Consider the following 23,304-nt stretch of genomic DNA (forward strand, 5'->3'; position numbering starts at 1 on the left):
ACGGCCAATTTCAACAATTAATTAATCTGCTTACACTTCGTAACTTCTTCATCCTGCGGTAAACCGTATGCGAAATCCTCGATGTATATAATACCTTTTCTATCCAAAATGAAGAGTTTATGACCATCAGCACTAAACCTAAGCGAAGCAGCTTCCCGCATTCTGTAGGCGTTTGCAGCAACCTCCACTGATACAATTCTTCTTTTCTCGTTGTCCAGAAGAGTTGGTGCATACATGATGTAAACCGTACCATTGCGGTCTAAAAATGCTATTGAGTCGTTTCTTGGAGAGATCTCGCATTTGTGTATTTTAGAGCCAAGTTCATCAAGCCTCAGAAGCATCGTGGGCTGAGCAACGCTTTGCATGCCATTTATTGTTTGAATTTTTGTGTTTATTACGATTGGAGGTGCATTAAATGCCACGGAGGTAACACACATAAGGTTGGAATTTCCAGGAAACATTTTGGTGTCAGTAATTCCTTCGGATTCCAAGGACGTGTCGATTGACCGAAGTGACTTCATAACCAAACGAGGCTCGTGGATCCGCCGAAGCGAGATAACAAGGAACCTTGATTCAAGCGCGGTCGAGCATGAAATGTACGCACTATCTGGCGAGAACTGTAGGGTATTGATGGGGTCACGATAAGGAAGAGTGGTGGTTATTGGGGGGCTGAATTTGTAACGGGCAACTTCTGAGTTGACACTTGTCTGTGTTATAATGTCCTTCTCGATTTGATGAAACAGGATAAGGGCCTGTTCGGCTCCACTCGCTCTATCACTCCCTGTAATTCCACATGCAATAATTGTGCTTTTGGGATCGATTTCAATGCACCTTATTGGAAAAGAAGATGCGTAAGTGTAAAGGGGTACCCCGCCATTGTTCAAATCAAAAACTCTGAAATGGCCTTTTGAACCTGAAATGACAAGCAGTTCGTTGGAAAGTTTGCAGTATAGATGTTCCCAAGTGTTGGAGTGATCGTCAATAGAGGATTGGGAGCTTTTCCGCTGCTTTCCGCTCAGAGGAATTAACGAATCCAAATCTTCGGGCAGAGACAACTCGTCGAATGAGGGGCCATACTCGCCAGAGACCTTCCCGCAAAAAAGAAGCTCCACACATTCTGAACTTCCTGAGCGATCTTTTTTATTCTGTGCGTATTTTCCAAGTTTCTTGGCAAAGTCCTTTTCTTTGTTCTGCCCGTCTCTTTTTCTGTAGCGCGATATCTGGTACACTTCCCATTTATGTTCCGTAATTAGGGCAAACTTTGTACAGTCGGGACTAATAGCTGTGTTGATAAACTGCCTGCTCTTTGTGCGTAGAAACCTGCTATGTGTATTGTATTGGGTTCTTTTTCGGTACATGGGAAAGCACTTGGCGAAATAAAACTCCTTCTTTTCATCAAGCTGAGACAGTTGTACTGAAGGCGGTGATTCCGTTATTGCTATAGGCACTGACGTGGAGCTTGAGTCTTGAATAGGCATCGTTCGAGTATTGGAAACGTTGTCAAGAGAATGAACCTCAGTCGCCTCGAACTCATTGGAGTCGCCAACTTCAGAAGCTACACTGTGGAACAAAGATATTAAGTTTTGTTGCTGTGACTCTGATTTTGTATTTTGTGTTGGCGCCGCTTCAACAAGCTCGGCTTGTTCTCGCTTGAAGTATTGCAGCTGATCATAAAGAATTCTCAGCGGTTTCACAGGACCGATTGATGATAGAGGAAGTTTTTGGCAGATTGGACAACAAGCTTCGTTTTGGTAGTCTCGTTTCAGCTCTTCATAAAGCGCTTGAGAAATAATGCAACCACAGATAAGCACCAAGGCATCGCTAACAATCCCGTACTTAACAGTGAATCTGTACCGTTCTTGTTCCTTCTCACATGAAATGAGCTCACGAGGCAAAAATAGGTTTTGTTCAAACTCTGACAACACCTGATTTACATCCATTGAATTCCTCCAAAGATGCTTGTAAAGTCTAGTAAATACTCAAAATAGCTATGCTTTAAGGCAAATGAACAAAAGGGAAAACTGTTCCAAGCTTAAGTCAATGATAATAGACTATAAAGCCTCGCCAGCTCACGCTCCTTTTGGGTCAGCGGTTGTTGTGCCCTTCTTTTGTCTAATCTTCGCTTCGTCCAAGTGATGGGATTGTATTTGGTAGTCACTCGGTACTAATAATTAGCCCGTTTTCAATGATCATTGTAGGACCCTTTAAAGTTCTATACGGTCAAACAAGTTCTCCGAGCTCAAAGACACCCTTAACTATTTATAACTTCTAAGTAAGAGCGCCAAAAGGTATGTTTCAAACTCATTATGCTCAATTGAGGTTGCGTATAACTTCGTTCCTGGGCGTGATAATTGCTTTTCCTGGAGGAATTGTTCTGCGCTTTCAGACCTCTGAACTTATTACTAGTTTATAAGGCTAAGGTGTGGATAACGCGTTTCGAGAAGCAGTAACCTGTGCACAGAAGGTTCCGAAAACTAACAACATTTTCCAGGTTGAAATTTGCCTGAGTGAAAATGGTGGATTATCAAAAGTGGATAGGAGAAAAGGATGACGACACTGAAATTTCGAAGTTGTCGCTTCCAGGAACTCACAACAGCGCTGCATGCCATGTCGCACTACCTTCTGTCAAATGCCAAGACCATAGTGTGAGTACGCAGCTCCGTAACGGGATCAGATTTTTTGACTTCAGATTAGGCAAACTCTTCCTCAAAGATGGTGAGGATGGTAAGTATAATGGCAAAGAATTACAGGTCATTCACGGGAAGTTTCCTGTGAGAATTCCCATTCCACTTAAGTTTTCCTCTGTTCTTGATGAATTTTACTCGTTCCTAGACCAAAACCCAAGCGAAACATGCATTGTTTCAATTAAACAAGAGGGGGATAACTTCAACGATAAAAGCGAATTCCCAAGATTTGTTTGGGATCAGTACATCAATCAAAACCTCGATAAATGGTACTTGAATGGTGATGTCCCCAAGATACGGGACGCGAGAGGCAAGATTATATTATTTCGCCGCTTCGGCCTCACCGACGAGTTCCAGGACAGGCCTTATGGTATCGACGCAGCATGGTGGCCCTATAATACTATTAATGATGACAGAGGCGTCTTCCAAGTTCAGGACTTTTGCGAAGTCAAACATGCAGAAGACATCCATACCAAAGCAGGTTATGTCAAAGACTTTCTTCAAACTGCTACTCAGCACAACAGTAGCGCAGATGCCCCTCCCCGGCTTTTTGTGAATTTCTGTACCGGCGCCAATCTATTCGACATGGACTGCTGGCCAGAAAAGGTCGCTGATGAGATGAGAAAATGCGACATTGGAGCGCTTGTTAATAAGGGATGCGGGATCGTTATTTTGGACTATGCTGGCAGAGACAACTGGGATCTAGTGAAGAGCATAGTTGATTCCAATTTTTAGATAACCTTTCATAGACCTTCAATATTGTCTAGCTAAGTCATGTGCTAATTTCGCGCGCCAACTTCTTGCATTCAGATCGTGGTGTTTAACCATACTAACAGAAAATTTTGCCACAATTCACCTGAGTGGAATCCACGTCGAGACCGCCAATCCATGTCTGATCCTCTCGAATCTGACTCAAAAAGTTCCAGTGAACCAAGCCTGGAAGCTACTGTAAGCGAAGGGACTAATTCAAAGTCCAAACCTAAGAAGATCCAACTCACTTTTCAGGACTTCAAAAACATCAAGTCGTCGACACAATCACCAGAGGGGCTTCTTAAACATGCAACTGATATGCTAGAGTCCAATCGTAGAAGGTCGCGTCGCGTCGTTCCGAAGCGGCCAGTTGATGAAGACGACGAAGAGACCTCTAGGGCAGCGCCAAAGAAGAAGAAAAAGCCCGCAGTTAAGAGTAAGGAACCAAACATCAATAGAGAGGCTGTGCGAGAACGCGTAAAAAAACAGCAACAAGCAATTGAAAATCCAGAAACTGCCATTCTGGAGGAAAACTGGTCTCCCAATGTGCCGCTCCCGTCGTCTGATTTCAAAAACCACTATAGTATTGTTTCACGCTTTAGATCCCCCAATATGAAAAGCGTACCTTATGCAAAGGATGTCATTCAAATTATGACTTTCATAAACAAATTCAGCGGGTTCCTTCCTCGCGACCTGTGGTCCTTATCGTTCCAAGATTTCGAGCTGGGTCTAGACCTCTATCCGGAATCTGACAAAGAGACACCTCTTAAATTGTACCAAGATTTCATGCCTATTAAAGATCTTGTCAAGTGTCAAGACGCTATGAATCTACTTTTTCTTTCATTGATGAAGCTAGCGCTGAACAACAATACACCAACTTCTTCAAAATCACTTTCTGAGGGGCCCAAGCCGTATTCTAAATTCTTAGGTCAGCTCCGAACAAATGCCTGGGCGTGGGGCTACCCCAAAGAATGGAAGTTTCAAGTGGGAGACGCACATTCTAAGGTTTTCACTGATGACGACACTGAGCCGGTCGACCCCAACAATCATGAGATTCTCACTCCTAACCTTCCAACGTGGCCTCAGCAATATGCTATTGATTCTGATCCACTACTTACACCGGAGTTAGAAAAGCTCGGAATACTGGCACTTTCACCCAGTGACCGTATAGTTTTGTTACGGATCCTTGTTCAGTGGTGTCTATCCCAGTCAGATAAAATACACACTGAGGTCTTCCGCCTTTCTCATTTGAAAAGAGACGCACCTTATGGCGTTCCAACGTACCATGTGCCACGGATATTTCTAGAAGGTGAGATACCCACCAAAGCTAAATTCAAGAGGTTATGCGAGCTTGTTCAGGCTCGATTAGAGATCAAAAGCACCAAAAAGCATGTCAAAAAGCAATTAGAGCATGGAAAGAGGGCTGACCTTTCTCAAAAGCTTGCATTAATTAAATCCATCGAACAAAGTCGGGAGGAAGTGCACAGTAATGGAGAAGGCGAGATTGCTCCGCCCGTGGATATTTTCGATCGCGAATTTGATAGCTGGAACGAAATCATCGACGGCGAATTACCAGATCACCCGATGTCGTCACCTTATGAAGATGAGATATTCAAACTGAGAGACTTGGAATTCTTCATTGGCAGAGTGCCGCATGTTGGCGATTTCTATATTCCAAGGTTGCACACTTATCAAGAGGCTAAAAAGCGACTGATCCCAACTACATATACAGACCCACGGTCCCTAGCAAGAACGCTTGATTCATTTGCTAATAACGAGGTAGATACTTTGACTTTGTTCACTCAGAATGGAAAGTTAATGAGCACTCACTTTAAGGTGTTCTATCACGACTCCCCTGCCATGATTCGCGATGTTGCGTCTCAATCTACAACACGTCCCAAAACCTACTGGTATGAAATGTGCCATGATTGCAATACCTTACGCGAATTCATCACCTTGCTTGATTACAAGTTAAACCTTTTAGAATCACCTGGAAGCGAACCTGCAAATAAGGGTCTAATAAACAAGAATCCTCTTCCTAAGGAGTCGAAGTTTAATGCTTCGCGTGAAAAGCTTCGCTCGGTTAGGGATTATTTGACCAAGCTTCTACCTTTCCTAGCAGCATTTGAAGAACTCGACGCGAAATTCGATGAAATTGAAAGTAGCAAAAGGACATTAAGAAGATCCCAAAGGAACAGGGCAACATATAGCAAAGACGATGACCTAGACGATGCGTACTCGGAAGACGAGGCTTATGTCGAGAAAGAAGGGGGATCTGGTGACGAATTAGGCCAAGAATCAGAATCCGACGCTTATGCAGACGAAGACTTCCCGGAAGAGGACGATGGCAACGACGACTTTACTGACGACGAGAATGATGATGAAAGTTATGAGCTACGGGGTGCCAAACCAAAGATAGCGACAACGTCGAGAGGTAGAGGAAGAGGTAGAGGAAGAGGTAGAGGAAGAGGTAGAGGAAGGGGCAGAGGCAAAGGTGGAAGCACTCGAGGCGGAACCACGACCGAAGGAAGAGGTGGTGCTAGGGGTAGTGGAAGAGGAAGAGGAAGAGGAAGAGGTCGAGGCAGGGGCAGAGGTAGAGGTAGGGGCCGTGGAAGGGGACGTGGAGGAGAATGAAGATTACCGCGCTTTCCGCTGGAATCCTTAGGGGCTCCCCCACAAATGGAAAGTCAAAGTGAACGAACGTTTGGCTTAAAGATCTGTTAGCACCATGGCCATCAGCTAGTTCACGAAACCCTGTCGCCCATCCTTCTTCATTTAGCCTTTCATCATGGATAACTAGCTAAGCCTTACATAGACAGTCAAGGGTTTGCATGGCGATAATTGCGACGTACCGATATTGATTAAAAGACTGCGCAAGCTTGTCTTACGTCCAATTAGCAAAAATAATGCTCCAGGGGAGGTTCGAACTCTCGACCTTCAGATTATGAGACTGACGCTCTTCCGACTGAGCTACTGAAGCATAACTTGGGAATTGGAGATGTCAAGAGTGTCTCTAAGCATTTCTTCAGATAATAGCCATCTGTCATAAAACAATAATGGAAATAGGATATTCTGAGACAACGAAGGAACAACATCAGAGATAATGAGACTTGCTCTAGGTCTCCGGACCTATAACTATAAGTACTACTGCATCCAAGGCTCAGTATGAGATTAAGTAGAAGAAAGGAAGAAGTTATCCTCGGATAGAAGAATAGTCGCGGCTGTATAGAGGCTACTAACCGCCAACTTCATCATAATCCAGAAGCTCATAATAACATACGACACCAACGGCCTCAATGCTGGGTTATCTCAAATGCTGCTCTACATAAATTAGGTCTTTGTAAAGATGATGATAATCGATCGCAATCAAACAATGGCCAAGCGTTTATACAGTTCTCCGTGAATTTATTCGAGCTTTCTTCCATCTGTCGACAATATCCTTGTGCGTTTGTTCCGCGGCTTCATGGCAGATCTGTGCTCGGTAGTTTCTAAGCGAATGAGGCAAGGTACTCTCATGAAGCTCTGTGGGAAAGCAGATAAAGTCACGAGAGAAGCGTGTTTCAGCACTTTAGTCCCCTTGAGATGGGCAACCAAGGCGAAGCTTAAGTTCTGATATTTGCCTTTTGAGATCCACTGAGCACCTGAATCGTCTGGATGGTCTATATCATAACTTCTACATTTCGCCAAGTCGAAGCGAATTAGAAAGAATCGGCATCAATTGACTGTGGTAAACGGGGAGCTTCGGCTACAAGAGCGTCACTAGAAAATAGCACGTTAGGTGGAGCTTTCAAGTCCTCATTCAAGTTTGGAGAACTATTGCCTGTCGACCGGGTGTTAGAGGGCCGAAAGGAGGGGAGGGACTACGCCAAAATAGACCTTCTGAGACACATTCTTACGCCCCTCCTTAGAGCAACAAGCTTCGAAGTAATAATGCCACCTTGTGGTGCGTCTGGCTGAAAGGTATACATGCTCAGGTTGTTAAGGTACTTCTGTTTTAAGACGTTTAGTTGTTTACATTAAGCCACCTGCCTAAAAAATTATATGTTACTTACAATTGGTTTGTCACCGCGCCTATCCGGTATGTTGCCCTTATTAAAGAATAACTTCACCCGTACTGTTTTCATTACAAAGCACGCCCAGGGCCTGAACACAAGGCTTGCTGCCGAAGAACGAAAGAAATCGGCGTCTCTAACGTTTTGATAATGCTATATTGCGGCTCGTGAGAGTCGGTATTCCAAGCGTGTGCCAAGGATGTTGGTCATTATTGACTTTGTTGGATTCAGTTGCAGGATTGTAGGGGGATGGTACTATTAGTTGGGCACAAAAAACGGGCTTATGCAGAGCCATGCGAGTAACTTGCTCATTTAGCCGAGCTACTGCTATTGTCATCTGATAGAGGTTGATCATCCTTGTAGTTCATGATACGATCTTTGTTCTGAGTGGCGGCTTTGACAATCTGAGCAAATGCGTCCTGGGTTAAGGCAGATTTTAGGTGCTTAGAACCGACGCTTTTGTCAGAAGAGCGGCTACCTCCAACAGACAGATTGGACATTGAACTGTTCAGACTATTAGATGGAGAATTTTCTTCAATATCGGAGTCATCCTCTTCACCTGTAGCATAAAGTTGGTTAAGTTTCTTGATTCTGTTGTTTAGCTTAACAATCTCCACAGCTTCACGGAATTTGCGGCGAGCGTCGAACTCCTTTCTGATGCCAGGCAATAAGTTGTCAGTTTTCGTGTATTCACCTGTGATCCACTTATGGTTCAATAGCTCGGTAGCAGACGGTCTGTAGCGTGGGGTTACCGTGAGCGCTTGAAGGATAAAGTCCTTAGCATCATCCGAAATACTAGACCAGTATGGTTTATGGAACGTTACTGGGTATCTGCCTGAGGTACATTCTTCTAGGAAGCCTTCGACGCTTTCCGCAACGAATGGTGAGTAGCCGCAGAGCAGCGTATATGTGACAACACCAAGGGACCAAATGTCGCAAGGTTTACCATGTCCGCTAGTTGTAAGTACTTCAGGTGCCACGTAGCCCATCGATCCGGCCGCCTTGTGTATCAGCTCATCCTCATTGTTCAGTTCTTTAGCAATCCCGAAATCGCCTAAAACAAGCGGAGAGTCATCCTTCTCAGCGAGGTATAAGAGATTTTCAGGTTTTAGATCCCGGTGAACAATGTTCCTGGAATGAAGATATTCAACAGCCTTCAGTATTTGATAGACAATACGCACTGCATCCTTTTCTGTAAATTTACCCTTTTTGAGAATCCTGTCAAAGAGTTCACCACCCATGGCCAGTTGAGTGACAATATAAAACTTATCCTTTGATTCAAACCAATCTTTGAACTTAACAATATTGGGATGGTCCAGCTTCTGCAGAATCGAGAGCTCGTCGTAGAGCATTTGCAGTTGAACATCTTTGCCCTTAAGCGCCTTTTTAAGTAAGATCTTGACTGCGACGTTTTCCCCTGTGGAGAGTTTCCTGGCTTGTCTCACCACGCCGAAAGATCCTGCACCAAGCGTTCTCCCGAAAATATAATCCGCCTTGTTAACGTACGAGTCTGGCTGTCCGCTAATCTTGTTCAGAACCTTTTTGAATGTGTGGCCCTCGATCTTTTCGGGCTCCTCAGGTTTTCCCTGAGAGCTGAGATACTCGTCAACTAAGCCTCCCATTGTAAGCGATTTGAATATCAGTCCGGTTCAAGCGAAGAGGCTGTTGAAACTTATATCACCTGGCTTCGGAAAAGTGCAACGAATTCAAGTAAACAGCTTTCTGAGCTCTAATTATATGATTAGGTCAACACGTAGTGAATGGGTTACGTGACAAGGACCCCTGTAACTTTCAAGCCTCTTCGATTTCTGTCGTTATAAACGCCATTTGAAAATGACATCGCGGCTAAAAGGCAGGGCTTTTCGAGCCTAAATTAAGAACCAATATTCGGCTCGAACAACTTGGAGAATGGCAACTTAACTTATTGGAATCTTTTTCTTGGGTATACAATTTTGTTGTGGTCTTCAATTATCTTGGTTCACTGATAAGAGAACTTGCACACTTCAAAGCTCAGTTTTGCTTATTTACTTCTGTGGTCTAATATATTTATATTCAACTTAGTTGGCTCTAGGGGCATTCGAGGAGCTCTAGCTTGAGTTTTAGCTCTTCTTGCGTATTTTCCCATGGCAAAGTAAAGCTAACAGTTATTTTTGACCTTTCCTCTTAATTTTTTTGTATTGTGGGAGCTTGAGCTTTCATTTAGCTTTACGCTCTGCGAATGCTTAATTACAAAGCTACATTGAGATCAAATTTTAAGTCGCCGACTGGCACATGCACGGACTAGTCAGCGGCAGCGAGATAGTTCACTTCGTCTTCTTCCTCATCCTCGACACCCATGCTCAAGTGGAAATAGTCATCGGCGTTGTTAGCATCTTGTAAGGTGCCCAAGTCGCCAGGTGTCATCAAGATAGTGCTTCCAATGCTTTCGGCTCTTGGGTCGCGGGGGGATCCAGGAACACTTAGAGGACGCGATATTTTGAACTTCTTGCCTCCAGCCAATGAGTTCATGTTGGCGTCGCTAACTTCTTCGCCAACAACAGCTTTGAACAAGTCGGGGTATGCTCGACGTAAGGCCAATTGTCTCGCTTTCGCATACTCCAGGCCCATGCGCTTCCAGTCAAGTAGGTCACAGAGCCGCTCGGTTCTATTCCTTTGGTTGATTCTTTGTCGGCGAGTCTTTTTGACAAAACTCTCCATATAATCAACAAGCTGCTCTACTGATTCGTCTGCGTTCTTGAAACGGCGATCAACAATGTAGATGCCGTAGTCCTTGGCCTGGTCTTGTTCGATCAGATCCTCCATGTACGCACCAAATCCTGAGAGATTTGTTGTGATAGAGGGAATGCCCATGACAGTACATTCGGCTGGCGTATACCCCCAAGGCTCATAATAGGATGGGAAAACACCCAGGTGACAGCCGCGCACAAATTCGTCATAATCCAATGATAGAATAGGATTGTTGGCGTTCAAAAACTCGGGATGGAAGATAACCTTGACCCTGTCATTGGAGTTGTTGAACAGCTGGACTCTTCTTATGTGGTTAAGAACGGGGTCATTGGCATCATCCGCCATGTTGTGCGTGACTACGGGAGGCAGCGAGCCTTCCGGGCGTCTAAGTGCTAAAGTGCGTCTTTTGAGCAGTACTTTATCGGAGGGCTTAAGCAGTTGGTCCAACTCGGTTGGTATCCCAGAGGTCCCGCCATCTGGGTGACGCATCGCATATTCAAAAAGGCGCTTTTCAATGAGACCTGCAACGTCCTTAACGGTGTTTTCAAGTGATGTGACCACAGCCTGACCCTTCAAAGCATCGACAGTGTAGGATTTGTTCTTGGCAGGCATAATGATGAAAGCAACCACCGTCATTCTAGAATTCGCCATTTTCAGCCTGTAGTTCAGGCGCGCTAGTGCCTCTATGAACATATCGGCACCTTTATTTCTAAACTCATATCTGCCAGCGATAAAGAAATAAAGGGTGTTGTCCAAATTGAAGTCATAGTGGCCATGAAAATGTCCTTTCACAAAATCATTGATTTTCTCCTTCTTCAGTGCGTGCAAGTTTTGAAATTCGTGCACAGCTTGGAATTTCACTACGTTAATGCCGTTTGGTAAAATCCCGTCTGGCTTACGCTTCAGCAGGTACTCAGATTCATACGCAGTGATCTGGGATACTGTTGTAAAAACGTCCGCAGTGTGGGCTGCAGCACGTTCTATACAGTAACGATGGTAAATCCCCCGCTTACCGGCCTCGGAGTCCACATCGAACTTGTCCAAGTTGTTGTAGAAATCCACATTGCCAGCGCACAAGTAGCGACCGAGCAACGTGGCGTGCGTAGTAAAAATGGTGACTACATCTATCCGCCGCTTGCGGCATAGAGGTAGAGCGACACCTGCCATCCATTCGTGGAAGTGCGCAATAATGGCATGCCTTTGGTCGAGATGAGCGAGCTCGCCCAGAAACCAAGCCACTACGTAGCCCAGCAAGATTGCATCGTCTGTCCACGTGTCGCCTTCGGGCGAAGGGATGCCTGCAATGTCCCACAAATCAGATTTCCATTCGTTGAGGTGGGCGCGCACGGAATCAAGCTGGAACAAGAGCACACGTGGAGCACCCTCAATGAGCCACCGCCCGTATACAAATTGTACGCCGCGGTTGCTCATGTTTTCGAGCGCATTCCGGATCTCCGGTGTGTGCGCGCTGGAGGACTCGAAGGTTGCAGAGTCGCGCCAGTCCAGTGGCTCGACTTCAGTTTGGTAAGTTTCTGGGTTCAAGAGGCCTATTAGCGTGTAATTGTCTCGGTAGCGCGCGCACGTGATTGGCGCCTTGGACTTCAGCACCGAGTAGATGCCGCCGACTCTGTTGGCCACCTCTGTGGCGATTTCGAACAGCAATTGGTTTTGAATGTCTCTTGCCATTGATGTGGTAGGGTGTACTAGTGTGTTTTGATTTAAGCAGCGCGTGGATTGCGGTCTTCGGAAGTCGAAAGTCTCCTGTCGGCGAGCTCAATGGTACGGCTGCAGGCTTTGGAACAAGCTTCGAAGAAAACGCCAAGCGATTGCAAATTACTTCTGTGTGAGACGTCTGAATTCCTCGAAAAAATGATAGTCAATGGTGAAGCTCAAGAACTAGGCGTTTGGCTCCCGTGTCCAGGGCGGTGCGCTTTAATATTGCTTCCTCACTCGGCCTTCAGAACTCCTCAAGAGGCGATTATTCTCTTTGTTCTTCAATATCTGTTGAAACAAAAACGCGACAGTTTACCGCCCATAGCCCCGTCTTCCCTATTTATATGTACACCACATGCGGCTGCCCGGCACCTGTTGTTGGTTTGACCCCTTGTTTCAACCCCAATTGGATAAACAAACCCCGGGAATCTGGGAGTGGGTGATGGCTTACAAAGAAGGGGATGGGGTTTCCGTGTTCGGTGACTTTCACGTGATCTCGAGTTTTCCCAAGAAACGTGTGGATATTTTGTCCCACAACATCAGTGCATTATTCATGCACCCTCGTTATGCATCTTTGATTAGGTAACAGAAGTTACATGTCATTATCGACGGTTTTCGTGAAATCGCTAAATCACGTGGTTGAAGAGGGCATGTGCACTAATTTGCGGAAGTCTACCTGCTTAATACCTGAAACTAACAGAGGAAAAGGATGGAAGTAGTCAGGGTTTCAAGATTCTGGTAATGGCGTGAAGCTGGGTGGCATCAGGTGCAGAAAATCTGCAGGTTGAGAGCAATGAGAGACATAGGTGCGTGCATTTTTTTGAAAACTCGGGTATTTCCTAGAGAAGTTATGGAAAAGAGCCGAGCGCGAAGCGCTTGGTTTCGCTGGGGCTCCGAGAGCTGCGGTGATACGAAAGAGTTTATGAAATGTGTATGCGAATTCTATCAGAGTAAATTTATGAGAAACGAGAAGAAAAACAAAGATGAGGGGATGAGTCATTACTTCATTCATTAGTAGCTTAATTACTTGCACAATGGACCTTCTTTCAGATCCAGACAACGTAGCACATGCGCGGTTGATCAGTAGGTGTATGACCCATTTAAAGTACCCGCGTCGCTGTTGTGTAAAAGGGGGGGAGTGGCAAAAGCTGGTTTTTTAGTGTAGGGTGGTACGGTTTCCGCCGGGGAATGTCATGTATTTGTTTCAAAGTGATTAGTGCGGGGATGAGGTCATAGAAAGGTCCGTGAAGCTCGATAGTTGAAAACTTTGGGGGAGGGGAAAGCGAACAAGACTCATTTCACTGTACAAAGTGGAATTGGTTCCCGACGATCTCTTCGTTGCCTGAGGAAGAGATCATCGCCTCGAAGGAAGATTGGTCGATGCGGGACGTAGGCGACGCGCAAGGTGAAAGGGTATCGAACCCAAGATGGGTGTAGGACTCCAGAGTATTCTTGTCTTCGAAAGCTCGAGTAGAATCGGTGGTGTCGGCAGTCGCGGCAGTAGCAGTGGTAGCCATGGTGTTGTCTCTAGTAGATTGTTCAGATGACATATGCGCGTTCATGCCAAGAGTGTCGACGTCGCCTGTGGAGAACTGGGCAGCCAAAGCTGAGGATAAGCCTGGAGTAGAGCCTTCGTATCCAGATAGAAACATGCGGTCGAGGTCATCCATCTCCGGGGCCACAGAATTGAGGCGGTTCCGTGAGTATGGAAGTTCACCGCCGCTCAGCGCTGAGATTTCCTGCGCGGAAAACTGCTGCTGCGCTGTATGTCCTTGTTGAAGCACTTGCAAATCGTGCTGCCCCTGGTGATCTTGGTGTAGGGAAGATGCCGCATAGTTAGGGAGGCTAGTGAAGCTGTTGCTGCTGTGGATGCCGGTTTCAGCCTTGGGGCCGAGGAGACCGTATGACTGAGCTGAGAGGTCTTCGTCGTGCATGGCGTTTAGGTCCAGCAGCATATTCTCCTCGGGCTCCAACCCCGTGATGTCGTCGAGGAGAGTGTGCACTGATCCCCGTGGAAGGGACTCATTAGCTCGCGACGCAAATCCTTGTACTGAAGTGGCTGCAGTGCTAGAGCTCCCTGCTGGCATCCCAATCGAGTATTCATTTTGCTCGGCGGGCGCAAGAGCGTTGGGCGCGATTTCATCTGCGAAACCCATATTCAAGCTGCCGTTGCTTGAACCAGCAGTCAAAGAGGAGACCGTGCGGGACTCGCCATTTGGATTAGAGGGCGTCTGAGCGCTGTCAGTTTCGGCGACGGACAAAGACGCCCCCGAAGCAGAGCCAGAGGCAACACAAGAACCAGATCCCATGGGGTCTTCGCGACTGCCAGCGGTTCCAAAAATGTCAAACTTGAAGTCGATCTGAGGCGAGAGCACTGGCTGCAAATTCAAGTCGGTCGCACTCGTCACGGTTGTAATTCCTGCATTGGCTTCATCGCCGTCAGCTTCCAAAGGCAAGCTCTGCAGACCTCTAGCAGCCAGCGCCAGAGAAGGCTCGCTCATTTTCCGAATAAAGTTAGATCCACCGCTGACGGCTCCTCCGCTGCTCCTTGGCTTCAGGACTTTACCCAAAGCCGAAGCTGATGAAAGCACGCCGGTGGCCGAGTTGACCAAGCTGCCCTTTCGAGATTTCGCCAGATACTGTGGATTGAGAGGTCTAGTACCCATTACAGGGGCGTCCATGGTGCCTCCAAGGTTGAAGCCTACTACTGGTGAGGCGGACAATGAATTTCCGGAGTGGTGCGCGGCAGCCTGCTCGGAAGGGCTTAGCTGAGGGGTGGAAGGATAGCTAACTTCGCTTTGAAGCGGATCCTGAATGGAGGAATTAGAGGCGATACTGGTTTGTGACGCGCGGCGAATTCTGCCGGACATGACAGAGCTTCTGCGCTTCCGCGCCTCGACGCGCTGGCTGCACTTCCCGTCAGAAGACTTGGACTCTTTTTGCTTCTTCTTGTGCTCTTTAGACTTGTTGGGATCGATAAAGTACTCCGGAAGCAGAACGACGTTCGTCGTGGGTTCGTAGCAGAGGGACCCGTCCTTGAGGAAGTCGGGCTCGTCGAAACAGTGGAAGGAGTGGCCCTGGCTCTTTAGCTCTTCGACCTTCTTCTTGCACGCGTTCATGATGTCGCGGTTTTTCTTCACAAATTCGGTACAAAGCTGGCCGTACTCACGGATGGTAAGGCCTGTGATCACCTTGAAGACACGGTGGAAGTGCCATGGTGTAATGGAGACGAGGTAGCCGAGCTCGCGGAAGCCTATCACGCCACCGCGCCGCAGGGCTTGAAGCGTGCTCTCGGCAGGGGAGAGCTTGTCTGAGTCGTCAGTGCCACTAGCGCCAGCGCCGGCGCCAGCAGAGGAGGGGTCGGGGTCTGCGAGAGAGCCCGAGTCGGCGTCGTAGTCGCCGGACTCCGCAACCACATCGTCGACCTCAACGCCCGTGGCCTTGTTGACCGCTGCGTACGCTATGTAGGCGCAAGCGAGCTCGACGCGCTTGACGTTCTCGAAATCGAGCTCTGTGATGAGTCGGTTCTTATAGTACACGTGGCCATCGCGCGGCACGCGCTTGGCCGACTCCGGGATCGACGGGTTGAGCTGCTGCAGCTCGTCCGATATATTGGTGGGCAGGAAGTACAGCTTCGACTTGTTTTTGCGCATGGACGTGCCCGTGAACGCGATGTAGCGCTCGCGTAGCTCCACGTAGTCCTGGGCGGGCACCTGGTAGAATAGCTGCGGCTTGAACGAAATAGCGTCGTTGGCGTTGGACAGCACGAAGTTGGTGAGGTCCAGCACTACCTCTTTGATAAGCACCATGTCCGGCTAGCGGGCGGGTGATATGGGAAGGGAGGAGCGGTTTGGAGGGGGAAAAACTCCTCGGTGCACAAACTATCGGGTAGTATGTGCGTGTGTGTGTGTGTGTGTGTGCGTGTGTGCAGAAAACGCGTTGGGTCAGGTGACTTTTGCGTATTTTTTAAGCTAACTAGGGGAGTAGGCTCTGGGTGCTGGAGTTGGTGGGTGGAAAACGAAAGAGCGTAACTCGCGCTGCGGTCTCAGAGCGTGCGTGTTGCGGTAGCTCTGCTTTCGAATGCTGTGTAGAGTGCTCTGTGTTAAAAGCTCTCTGTTCTGGAATCCAATTAGGGCACTTCTCCGCTTGTGACAACCGACTGTCTCCGCTTCCCGGAGCTCACACGTCACATACGTAAGAGGTCTCTACCTTTATATACATAATTTTTTCACCTGTCCGCCACCCGCCGTGGAGAAAAGGGCTGTAAAGAGAAAAGTGGAGCACTATCACGCACGACGAGACCCGCGCGCCGCTCCGCGCTGCCGCGCGGAAAAAATAGGGTTGTGTTGGGCCATTCGTCCACGTGATGGTGTTTGTGGTCACGTGTGAATGCCTTTTTCGGTCGAGCAGCCCCTGCGAATCCCTGTTACCCGCCTCCGTCTGCACGGGCGACGGCGTCACCCTTATGCCGCGCGCGTGTTGTGAGTGTAGTACGCACGCATGTGTGCGCACGTATGCATTTGCCCAGGCTGCAGCTGCGTAGACGTGCGTTTCCTGCAGGCCGTTCCCACGGGCACGCGTATCTCCGGTGCTTTCTGCGGGCGCAGGCCTCGAGGGACATATGCAAATGCGCCGCACGGTGAACGAACCGCTCCGTGGGACGTAGGGGGAATGTGCTCCGCTTGCCCATTGTGGCACCGCCGCAACAAGCCGGGCTAGCCAGTTTGTAGCCTGGTAGCCTCGGCAGCGCGCATGTAGTTGTTGAGCGAGCTCTCCCAACAACCAGAAACCAGCACTTCTATTTGCCTCTCGCCCGCTGCTGAGGTCATAGAGACGAAAATAAAGGGGCGGCATCTCCGGCGTCTTCGGCGTCTTCGGCGTCTTCGGCGTCTTCGGCGTCTCCAGCGTCTACAGCGTTTCGTAGATGAGCTCGCGAACCCGGTAATCCTCATTGGCCTGGTCCATCTCCTCCCAGTTGCCTATGATGTCGTCGCGCCCGCGAACAACGGCTGGAAGGCTGCGGCCGCGACCAAACCGTTTCCACACGCGGCGCGCCTCGTCGTCTGTGCCTAGGTCACGGTAGCTGAAATCCACGCGGTTTGCACTGAGAATATGAGCTAGGCGGTTGGTGCGGGACGGCATGTGGAAGCCGCCGCCCGCAAGCGATGTGTAGAGGTAAACGGGCTCCGACGCGAGAATATCGGAGATGGCGGAGATGGCGGAGATGGATTTGTTCTTGTCACCGCCGACGGAGGGGCTGCGCGCGGCCCCTTTTTCGGCTGAGCTTTTGTCAGCCACGCCGCTGCTGGCTTCTAGACCGCGTAGCAAATCGTCGATCTCGTCGGCCAAGGCACGCGATTGTGACTGCGCAGGCGCGTCAGAGTCGCGCGCAGCGCTCAGCGGCGAGGGCGCGTCTGGGTGTGCGGGAGCTGGCCCGGACTTTGCGTGGTTGCCACTGGAGTCGACGCTGGTTTGTTGGTGTTCTGCGTCGGGCACGTCCTGCTTCGTGACTTCTGCGCGCTGATCATTATTTATACTCTCCGGAACAGCCGGCCCGGGCTTGACGTGTGTAGGGGGCGTGTTAGAGCCAGAAGGCACCGCGGCTGGCTCTGAGGTGCTAGATTGTGCTGGTGAGGCAGACTCGGAGTTTGCTGCAGAAACCCTGGCAGCGGGCGGCTCTGCAGAGCCGTCTGCGTCAAATGCGACATCGTCTGCGGCACCGTCTGTGGCATTAAGCTGGTTTTCCGGATCGCTGGATTGATCTGCGGACGAGGACGCTGTTGGGCTCTGCTTTGGGCGGGAAGCTTGGGTTTGTTTGTTGTGGTCTAGGCCGGCCTCAGGTTCCGTCTGGGCGACAACATGCGAGCGGGGGTCTGGCTGCGGCTCTAGGTGAAGCTCGGAGAGAAGGTCCGAAATAAGGTCCGAGTTCGCCTCCGGGCCTGTTTCTTGCGCTTGATCCTCCGTAGTAGCGTCCTCGTCCTCCTTGTCCTTGGTATGCGTCGCTGCACGGAATCCTGGTTGCTGGGCGTCACGGTTTCTAGAAGCCGCGGCGGCGCCGAGTACGGCAGATCCGGAGTCGCACTGTGTAGTCTGGGCTGGGTCGGTGCAGGTCGCCTCCTTGCGTTCGGTATGACGCAGGGTCTCTGGCCGGTCGGTACCGCGCGCTTTGTTGGGCTCGGGGTTTTCGGTTTGCGCGGCAGCGGTTTCCGCGCCGAGATTGGCGCGGTCGTTGTGCTTCTGCTCGCTGGGATCTGCGTCACTTGCAAGGCCGGCGGCCCCTGCGGGGTTTTCGTGCTCACCTTGCAGGGCAATTGTCGCCTGGATACCTTGCTTATCCTGCAGGGCGTGTGCGGCTTGGCCGTCTCGCCCGGCTAATCCCTCGTCATCTTGTTGGGCGGCGTGCGCTTCTTTACGACCCACCAACTCAGCGTCTCCTGCTTCTGGGACCTCTGGCTCGCGAGACTCGCGAACGTCAGAAGTTTTTGGCCTGTGGCTCAATTCCGCGCCCCGGCTCTCGGCGCGCTGTGCAGGGTGCTCGGCCTCCTCCGCTTGCTCTGCGGTTTCCGTGGGCTCTGCGCTGGTTGGCTCGACGGCTTCTGCGGTTTCCGTGGGCTCTGCGCTGGTTAGCTCGACGGCTTCTTCTCCCATAGCTAGCTCTCCGTTTGCCGGCTCGCGGGCCTCGACGGTGTCATGAGCGTTTGGCGCGTCTCCGCCGTCCAGAGCTCTCTCATGCTCCTCGCGCTCCTCGCCCTTAGCACTTCCCCGCAAATCCGGGGTGCTATCTGCTGCAGCTCCGCTTCCCACCGCCTTGTTCGCGCTCTGTGTCTGCGTTTGCTGCTCTATCACGCTAGCATCCTCATCAGCGCTCTCGGCTCCTTTCTCGCACTTCCCGGACGCATCTTCTTTGATCTCCCCGCTCGCCTTTTCCAAGTTCTCGGCTGCTGCGTCGGTCCCTGCGGGCTGTAGGTCCTCGTCAAGGCCTGCGTTGTTTTTCTTGCGCTCAATCAGAGTTCCATTCTTTAAGTCCGCGTCATCCGTTTTGTCCGCTTCGTCCTTTTTATCTGGCACCCGACCGTTGCGGTTGTTGTTCGGCTTGCTCTCAGCTTTCAACGGCGCGGCGCCGCTTCTTTCCCCACCTTTAATAGTTGCTCCGCCCTGGTAATTTTTTTTTGCGATTTCTCCGCAACTTGCAACCCGGCTGCCTGCGCTTGTCTCGTCAGGGCCTTCGTGCTCGCTTTCGTCTTTGCTGTGCTCTTCGCGCTTGAGGCTCTGTTTTCTTTGCGGCTTGCGATCCGGGGTTTCACCCACCGGGTTCAACGCAGAAGGCTCCTCGTGCTTCGGGACTTCGTCCGCGTGGGCGTCAATAGAGCCCTGCGCGGAGGCCCCAAGCTCAATGTTTGGACTTGGCTCGGCAACCGCCTCTGCTACCGCCGCATCGCCATCCTGATGGCCGCGCCCCAAGTCGCTGGGTTTGGTGCGTAGTCTTGAATTATTATCACTATCTACGTTAGTTTCCTCGACCTCTATGGCCTCGTTCTCGCCGCCACTCGCAAGCGCGCCCGCCGCCTCAATCGTGCGCTGGGGCTCCCCGGCGCACGTCTTGTGGTCCGGCGCAGGCGCGACAGCAGCCGCGTGGCTTTCCGGCCTCTGGCTCGCCTGCTCTTCCGGCGGCGATAAGGGCATAGTGGCCTTGTCCTCACTCGTGGTGGGTTGATCCTGCGTCAGCATGAAATCCTCAATCCCATCCATGAGCTGGTCGAGATCGCTAATGGTCGCCCTCTTGGAGTTTGTCATTGTCGAGCTGTTTCGATGCTGATTCGCGCAGTGGCTCGCTGTATTCCTCGTTCCCTTCATCGTCCATTAAAGCTCCCTGATCTTGTTCTTCTTCGATTTCTTCTTTGATCACGTGAGGAGCGTTCTCCAGGTCGAGCTGCGAAATCCGGTAGTTGTTCGTGCTATACATCCGGGCGTCCTCCTGCTCCTGGTCGTGGGCCTTCTTCTGCGGGTCGCGACTCAGGGAGCGCGACAGAGACCTGAGGTAGCCGCGGGAGGCGTCCTCCCTCTTGGAGCTTCTCCCGGGCCTCTCTGCGTCCGCGTCCTCGCCGGTGCTGTCGTTCTGAGTGCTTTGGTACGACTCGCCGCCCGCGAGATGCGGCCTGTGCGACCGGTTGGGGATGAACTCGCCGTAGGAGTTTCTGATGCGGTCCTCGTTGTCCGCGGTGGCCGCGCCTGCGCGCGCCTCGCCTTCACTGGCATGGTCGTGGACTGGGTCTGTGGATGTCACTAGCGACGAGCGCGAGCGCGAGGGCGACATCATCGATGAAACGGACAGCGACGATGACGACGGCATCTTGCTGCTGCTGCTGTTGTTCTTCTTTCTCCTGAGAAGCACCTTCCGCCGGCCGCTGGCCCCCTCTGTGTCGCCCTGGACCACCTTGTCGAGGTCCACGTCGTTGTCGTCCGTCAGCAACGCGCCCTCGCGGTTCAACTCGTCCACCGTGGTGTAAGCCGAGCTCAGCTTGTTGAGCTGCGTGGACGAGTGGATCTTTTCCAGGAGCTGTGGCGACGACCTAGCCTCCGCCACGCTGGGGCCCCGATTCCCTTTGAAATCGGGGTTGTTGGAGTCGTTGATGCTTCTCACCGAAACGCCGACTAGGGAGGGCGTACTTGATCTTTCCATGTTGTGGTCTATTCGAAGGGCGTATGTGGTCTCTGGGGAAGCGGTTGTGACTAGTTGTGTTCAATCCCAACTCTCAGACGTCAATGCAACTGTGAAAACCACTTGCGATGAAGAAAAACCGCACTGCCAAAAACTGCTTGTAAGAAAGTCGCCAAAAAAAAATCAGAGGCAATAGAGGGCTAGCGTGAAGAGCTGCGTTGTTATTCTATAGATTCTCTTGCCTTTGAGATTGGTACGACGCCGTTCCTCGTGCCCTCGCAATCCCCTAATTGTATCTACTATATATACACGTTGTTTCAAGCCCTTTAACCACCTGATCGCGTGTATACACGCGTTTGTGCTGCATGATAAGATAATGCAGAAGTTCACCAAACTATAAACAGTTTGATGGTGTTTTGGGCTGTGTAAAGCGATAGCCGAAGTTGACTGTTGTGCGGCGTTTTCAGTCGTCGCTAACATGGATAAAAGATACCCAAGAGGCGCACCGGGGTCAAAAAGAATGCGCAAGCCCGGAATCGAACCGGGGGCCCATCGATGGCAACGATGGATTTTACCACTAAACCACTTGCGCTTTTTGTTGGAATGGTAGCAGTCTCTAAGCATTGTGTGCTAAATTATACCGTAGAAGCTGACCTGGACCTTCTCTTGGCCATCTATCGGACAGTGCTCGATGGGCAAAAAGCGAGCCGGTGTAAGTTCGGAACTTAAGGTACTGAGCCATAGCATAATCGAACGCTTCCGTCAGTAGCTTGCGCAATGGCTATGACACTGCTGCCCCGCCACGGTAAAACGCATTTAGCCAACATTCCTTATGGCTATTATACGGCCACCGTCAGTCTTATTTTCATTATACTGCTCATAGGTGCCCGCAAGCTCATCCCAGTAAGGCAGAGGAACCGTTCAAAATGGGCGAAATGGGCCTTGAGTAGTGCCCGCGGGGGGTCGCCACTTCTGTACCTTGTGGTTCTGTTCGTCGCGCTGCTGGTGCCCTTTGTGCACCACTACAGTCTGCTGGGTTATGTGGGCTTATACCTCAAGCGCCTGGGCCGCCTGAGCTATGTCTTGGCCACACTGAACCTGTTCCTGACTCTAAGGCCAAACTTCCTACTCCCTGGTTATGTGTACCTGGACCTCATTCCCCTCCACAAGTGGCTTTCCCGCTCGCTGTGTCTGCTGGCTCTCGTGCATGGCGTCGGATTCCTGGTCAAGTGGGCACTGGACTCTCAGGTCTCATTCGTCGCCAAAGCATTCTACAACATCCCCAACTTAGCGGGTTTGGTAGTGGGAGCATTGATGGCTTTCATGGTCCTGCTATCGGTGCGGCCTGTCCGCCGTTTTTCGTACCGTTCTTTCTACCTAACGCATATCATTGGAGCGTGGGTGTTTGTTTTCCTCACCGCCTATCATGCCCGCCCAGGAGTCTTTGTTCCCTACACTTTGCTAAACGCAGGCTTGTTTGTCTTCTACATCCTCTCCAAGACAGTTCCTGCCCGGGGCGTTGAGCTTGTTTCCAAGTCTACAGATGACGTGAACAACTGTTTGACCAGGATCGTCCTTCCCCGCAAGGCCATGCCGGAACATTTCGCACCCGGTTCCCACCTACGCATCTCCCCGTACAGGAGGGTGAATCCGTTGTACTACATGCTTCCATCCCATCCCTACACAGTTGCCAGCATGCCTGAAGACAAAGACGTAGAGCTGATTGTGCGGGAGCACGCCAGCGGATTTCATTTGCTTACAGGCTTGGGATACACAATCCAAAACCACTATGAATCAGTTCCTCGTCAATGCCTGCAAAGCGCAACCAGAATTGCCCTGGTTTGCGGTGGCAGCGGTCTCTCTTATGCGCTCCCAATCTTTAGACACTTTGCGTCGGAAGAGAAGGCCGATCAGGTTAAATATCTCAGACTTATCTGGTTGGTCCGCGATAAGTACGACGTGAACGTGTTAGGAAACATAAGATCACTGGCCTCCAGTGTAGCCCAGTTTGACATTTTCGTCACAAGAAGCGTGCCTCCGGATGACACCGTTGAGAGCGGCTCTAAACTCTCTCCTGCACAGCAGCAGTCTCCTATAACCGATGACCTAGAGTTTGAGCTAGAGTCTTTCGGCGACCAGTTAGACCAGAATGGCGCCTTGATAACGCCTGAGATTCCAAATCTCCCTTCAGGCCTTGCTTCGAGTTTCCATTTTGGCAGAAAGCTAGATTGGATGACTGACCTCGCACAATTTGTAGAAAGGGAGGACTTAGGCTCTACATGGCTAGTGGCTTGTGGACCAAAAGGTCTAAATGATGCAGCAAAGTTGTACGCCCAACAAAACGAAATTAACTTGGCCTCTGAGACATACGCGTTATAGGCGTAGGTCTCAGTACTTTTAGAGTAGGCACCTTTCGTGATTTAACCGGAGCTCTTACAGATAAAGATAGCACTAACATATTTAAGAATGCGATGATACTAATGATTTCAGATAAACGCTGTGTTAAATTGATGTAACATTCGCCAGGATTGGGTTGAGCACTGTTTTGATTTGAATATTTGATGTTTTATAATTAAATACTTACATTCAAAAAGTTTGTAGACTGCAGATCACTTCAAGAAACACTTACAATATTCACAAGCAGGTGACTTCACAACAATCCTTTACAAAATATACTTTACGACTTGGCAGAGTTCTAAAATATCTACTATATACACTA

General features: G+C 50.0%; 10 protein-coding genes and 2 non-coding genes across 12 annotated transcripts, besides 1 other annotated feature; 3 read left to right on the top strand and 9 right to left on the bottom strand.

The window, feature by feature from the left end:
- Window positions 1–17: 17 nt before the first annotated feature.
- On the bottom strand, window positions 18–1,940 carry PTR3 (Ptr3p; the record flags this gene model as incomplete). Its single annotated transcript, XM_002556316.1, has 1 exon — window positions 18–1,940. The coding sequence occupies one exon, from the start codon at window positions 1,938–1,940 to the stop codon at window positions 18–20; it is 1,923 nt and encodes a 640-aa protein (XP_002556362.1).
- A 573-nt stretch (window positions 1,941–2,513) lies between these two features.
- KLTH0H11308g (phosphatidylinositol-specific phospholipase C) lies at window positions 2,514–3,419 on the top strand (the record flags this gene model as incomplete). The annotated part of the gene is made up of 1 exon (XM_002556317.1): window positions 2,514–3,419. One exon carries the CDS (start codon window positions 2,514–2,516, stop codon window positions 3,417–3,419), a length of 906 nt encoding a protein of 301 aa, XP_002556363.1.
- A 153-nt stretch (window positions 3,420–3,572) lies between these two features.
- IOC3 (Ioc3p) lies at window positions 3,573–6,068 on the top strand (the record flags this gene model as incomplete). Its single annotated transcript, XM_002556318.1, has 1 exon — window positions 3,573–6,068. One exon carries the CDS (start codon window positions 3,573–3,575, stop codon window positions 6,066–6,068), a length of 2,496 nt encoding a protein of 831 aa, XP_002556364.1.
- A 273-nt stretch (window positions 6,069–6,341) lies between these two features.
- On the bottom strand, window positions 6,342–6,414 carry KLTH0H11352r. Its single transcript has one exon. It is a non-coding gene; the product is annotated as a tRNA-Met (tRNA).
- A 61-nt stretch (window positions 6,415–6,475) lies between these two features.
- Window positions 6,476–6,721: a long terminal repeat.
- Window positions 6,722–7,794: 1,073 nt separating this feature from the next.
- Window positions 7,795–9,108, bottom strand: KLTH0H11396g (serine/threonine-protein kinase; the record flags this gene model as incomplete). The annotated part of the gene is made up of 1 exon (XM_002556319.1): window positions 7,795–9,108. One exon carries the CDS (start codon window positions 9,106–9,108, stop codon window positions 7,795–7,797), a length of 1,314 nt encoding a protein of 437 aa, XP_002556365.1.
- Window positions 9,109–9,766: 658 nt separating this feature from the next.
- KLTH0H11418g (KLTH0H11418p) lies at window positions 9,767–11,899 on the bottom strand (the record flags this gene model as incomplete). The annotated part of the gene is made up of 1 exon (XM_002556320.1): window positions 9,767–11,899. The coding sequence occupies one exon, from the start codon at window positions 11,897–11,899 to the stop codon at window positions 9,767–9,769; it is 2,133 nt and encodes a 710-aa protein (XP_002556366.1).
- A 1,325-nt stretch (window positions 11,900–13,224) lies between these two features.
- KLTH0H11440g (KLTH0H11440p) lies at window positions 13,225–15,735 on the bottom strand (the record flags this gene model as incomplete). The annotated part of the gene is made up of 1 exon (XM_002556321.1): window positions 13,225–15,735. The coding sequence occupies one exon, from the start codon at window positions 15,733–15,735 to the stop codon at window positions 13,225–13,227; it is 2,511 nt and encodes an 836-aa protein (XP_002556367.1).
- Window positions 15,736–16,105: 370 nt separating this feature from the next.
- Window positions 16,106–16,780, bottom strand: KLTH0H11462g (KLTH0H11462p; the record flags this gene model as incomplete). The annotated part of the gene is made up of 1 exon (XM_002556322.1): window positions 16,106–16,780. One exon carries the CDS (start codon window positions 16,778–16,780, stop codon window positions 16,106–16,108), a length of 675 nt encoding a protein of 224 aa, XP_002556368.1.
- Window positions 16,781–16,834: 54 nt separating this feature from the next.
- On the bottom strand, window positions 16,835–19,675 carry AIP5 (Aip5p; the record flags this gene model as incomplete). Its single annotated transcript, XM_002556323.1, has 1 exon — window positions 16,835–19,675. One exon carries the CDS (start codon window positions 19,673–19,675, stop codon window positions 16,835–16,837), a length of 2,841 nt encoding a protein of 946 aa, XP_002556369.1.
- Window positions 19,676–19,691: 16 nt separating this feature from the next.
- On the bottom strand, window positions 19,692–20,606 carry KLTH0H11506g (uncharacterized protein; the record flags this gene model as incomplete). Its single annotated transcript, XM_002556324.1, has 1 exon — window positions 19,692–20,606. The coding sequence occupies one exon, from the start codon at window positions 20,604–20,606 to the stop codon at window positions 19,692–19,694; it is 915 nt and encodes a 304-aa protein (XP_002556370.1).
- A 500-nt stretch (window positions 20,607–21,106) lies between these two features.
- Window positions 21,107–21,177, bottom strand: KLTH0H11528r. Its single transcript has one exon. It is a non-coding gene; the product is annotated as a tRNA-Gly (tRNA).
- Window positions 21,178–21,362: 185 nt separating this feature from the next.
- Window positions 21,363–22,964, top strand: AIM14 (putative metalloreductase; the record flags this gene model as incomplete). The annotated part of the gene is made up of 1 exon (XM_002556325.1): window positions 21,363–22,964. One exon carries the CDS (start codon window positions 21,363–21,365, stop codon window positions 22,962–22,964), a length of 1,602 nt encoding a protein of 533 aa, XP_002556371.1.
- Window positions 22,965–23,304: the final 340 nt, after the last annotated feature.

The sequence above is a fragment of the Lachancea thermotolerans genome, assembly GCF_000142805.1.
Source record: "Lachancea thermotolerans CBS 6340 chromosome H complete sequence".
Classification (NCBI taxonomy): Eukaryota; Fungi; Ascomycota; class Saccharomycetes; order Saccharomycetales; family Saccharomycetaceae; genus Lachancea; species Lachancea thermotolerans.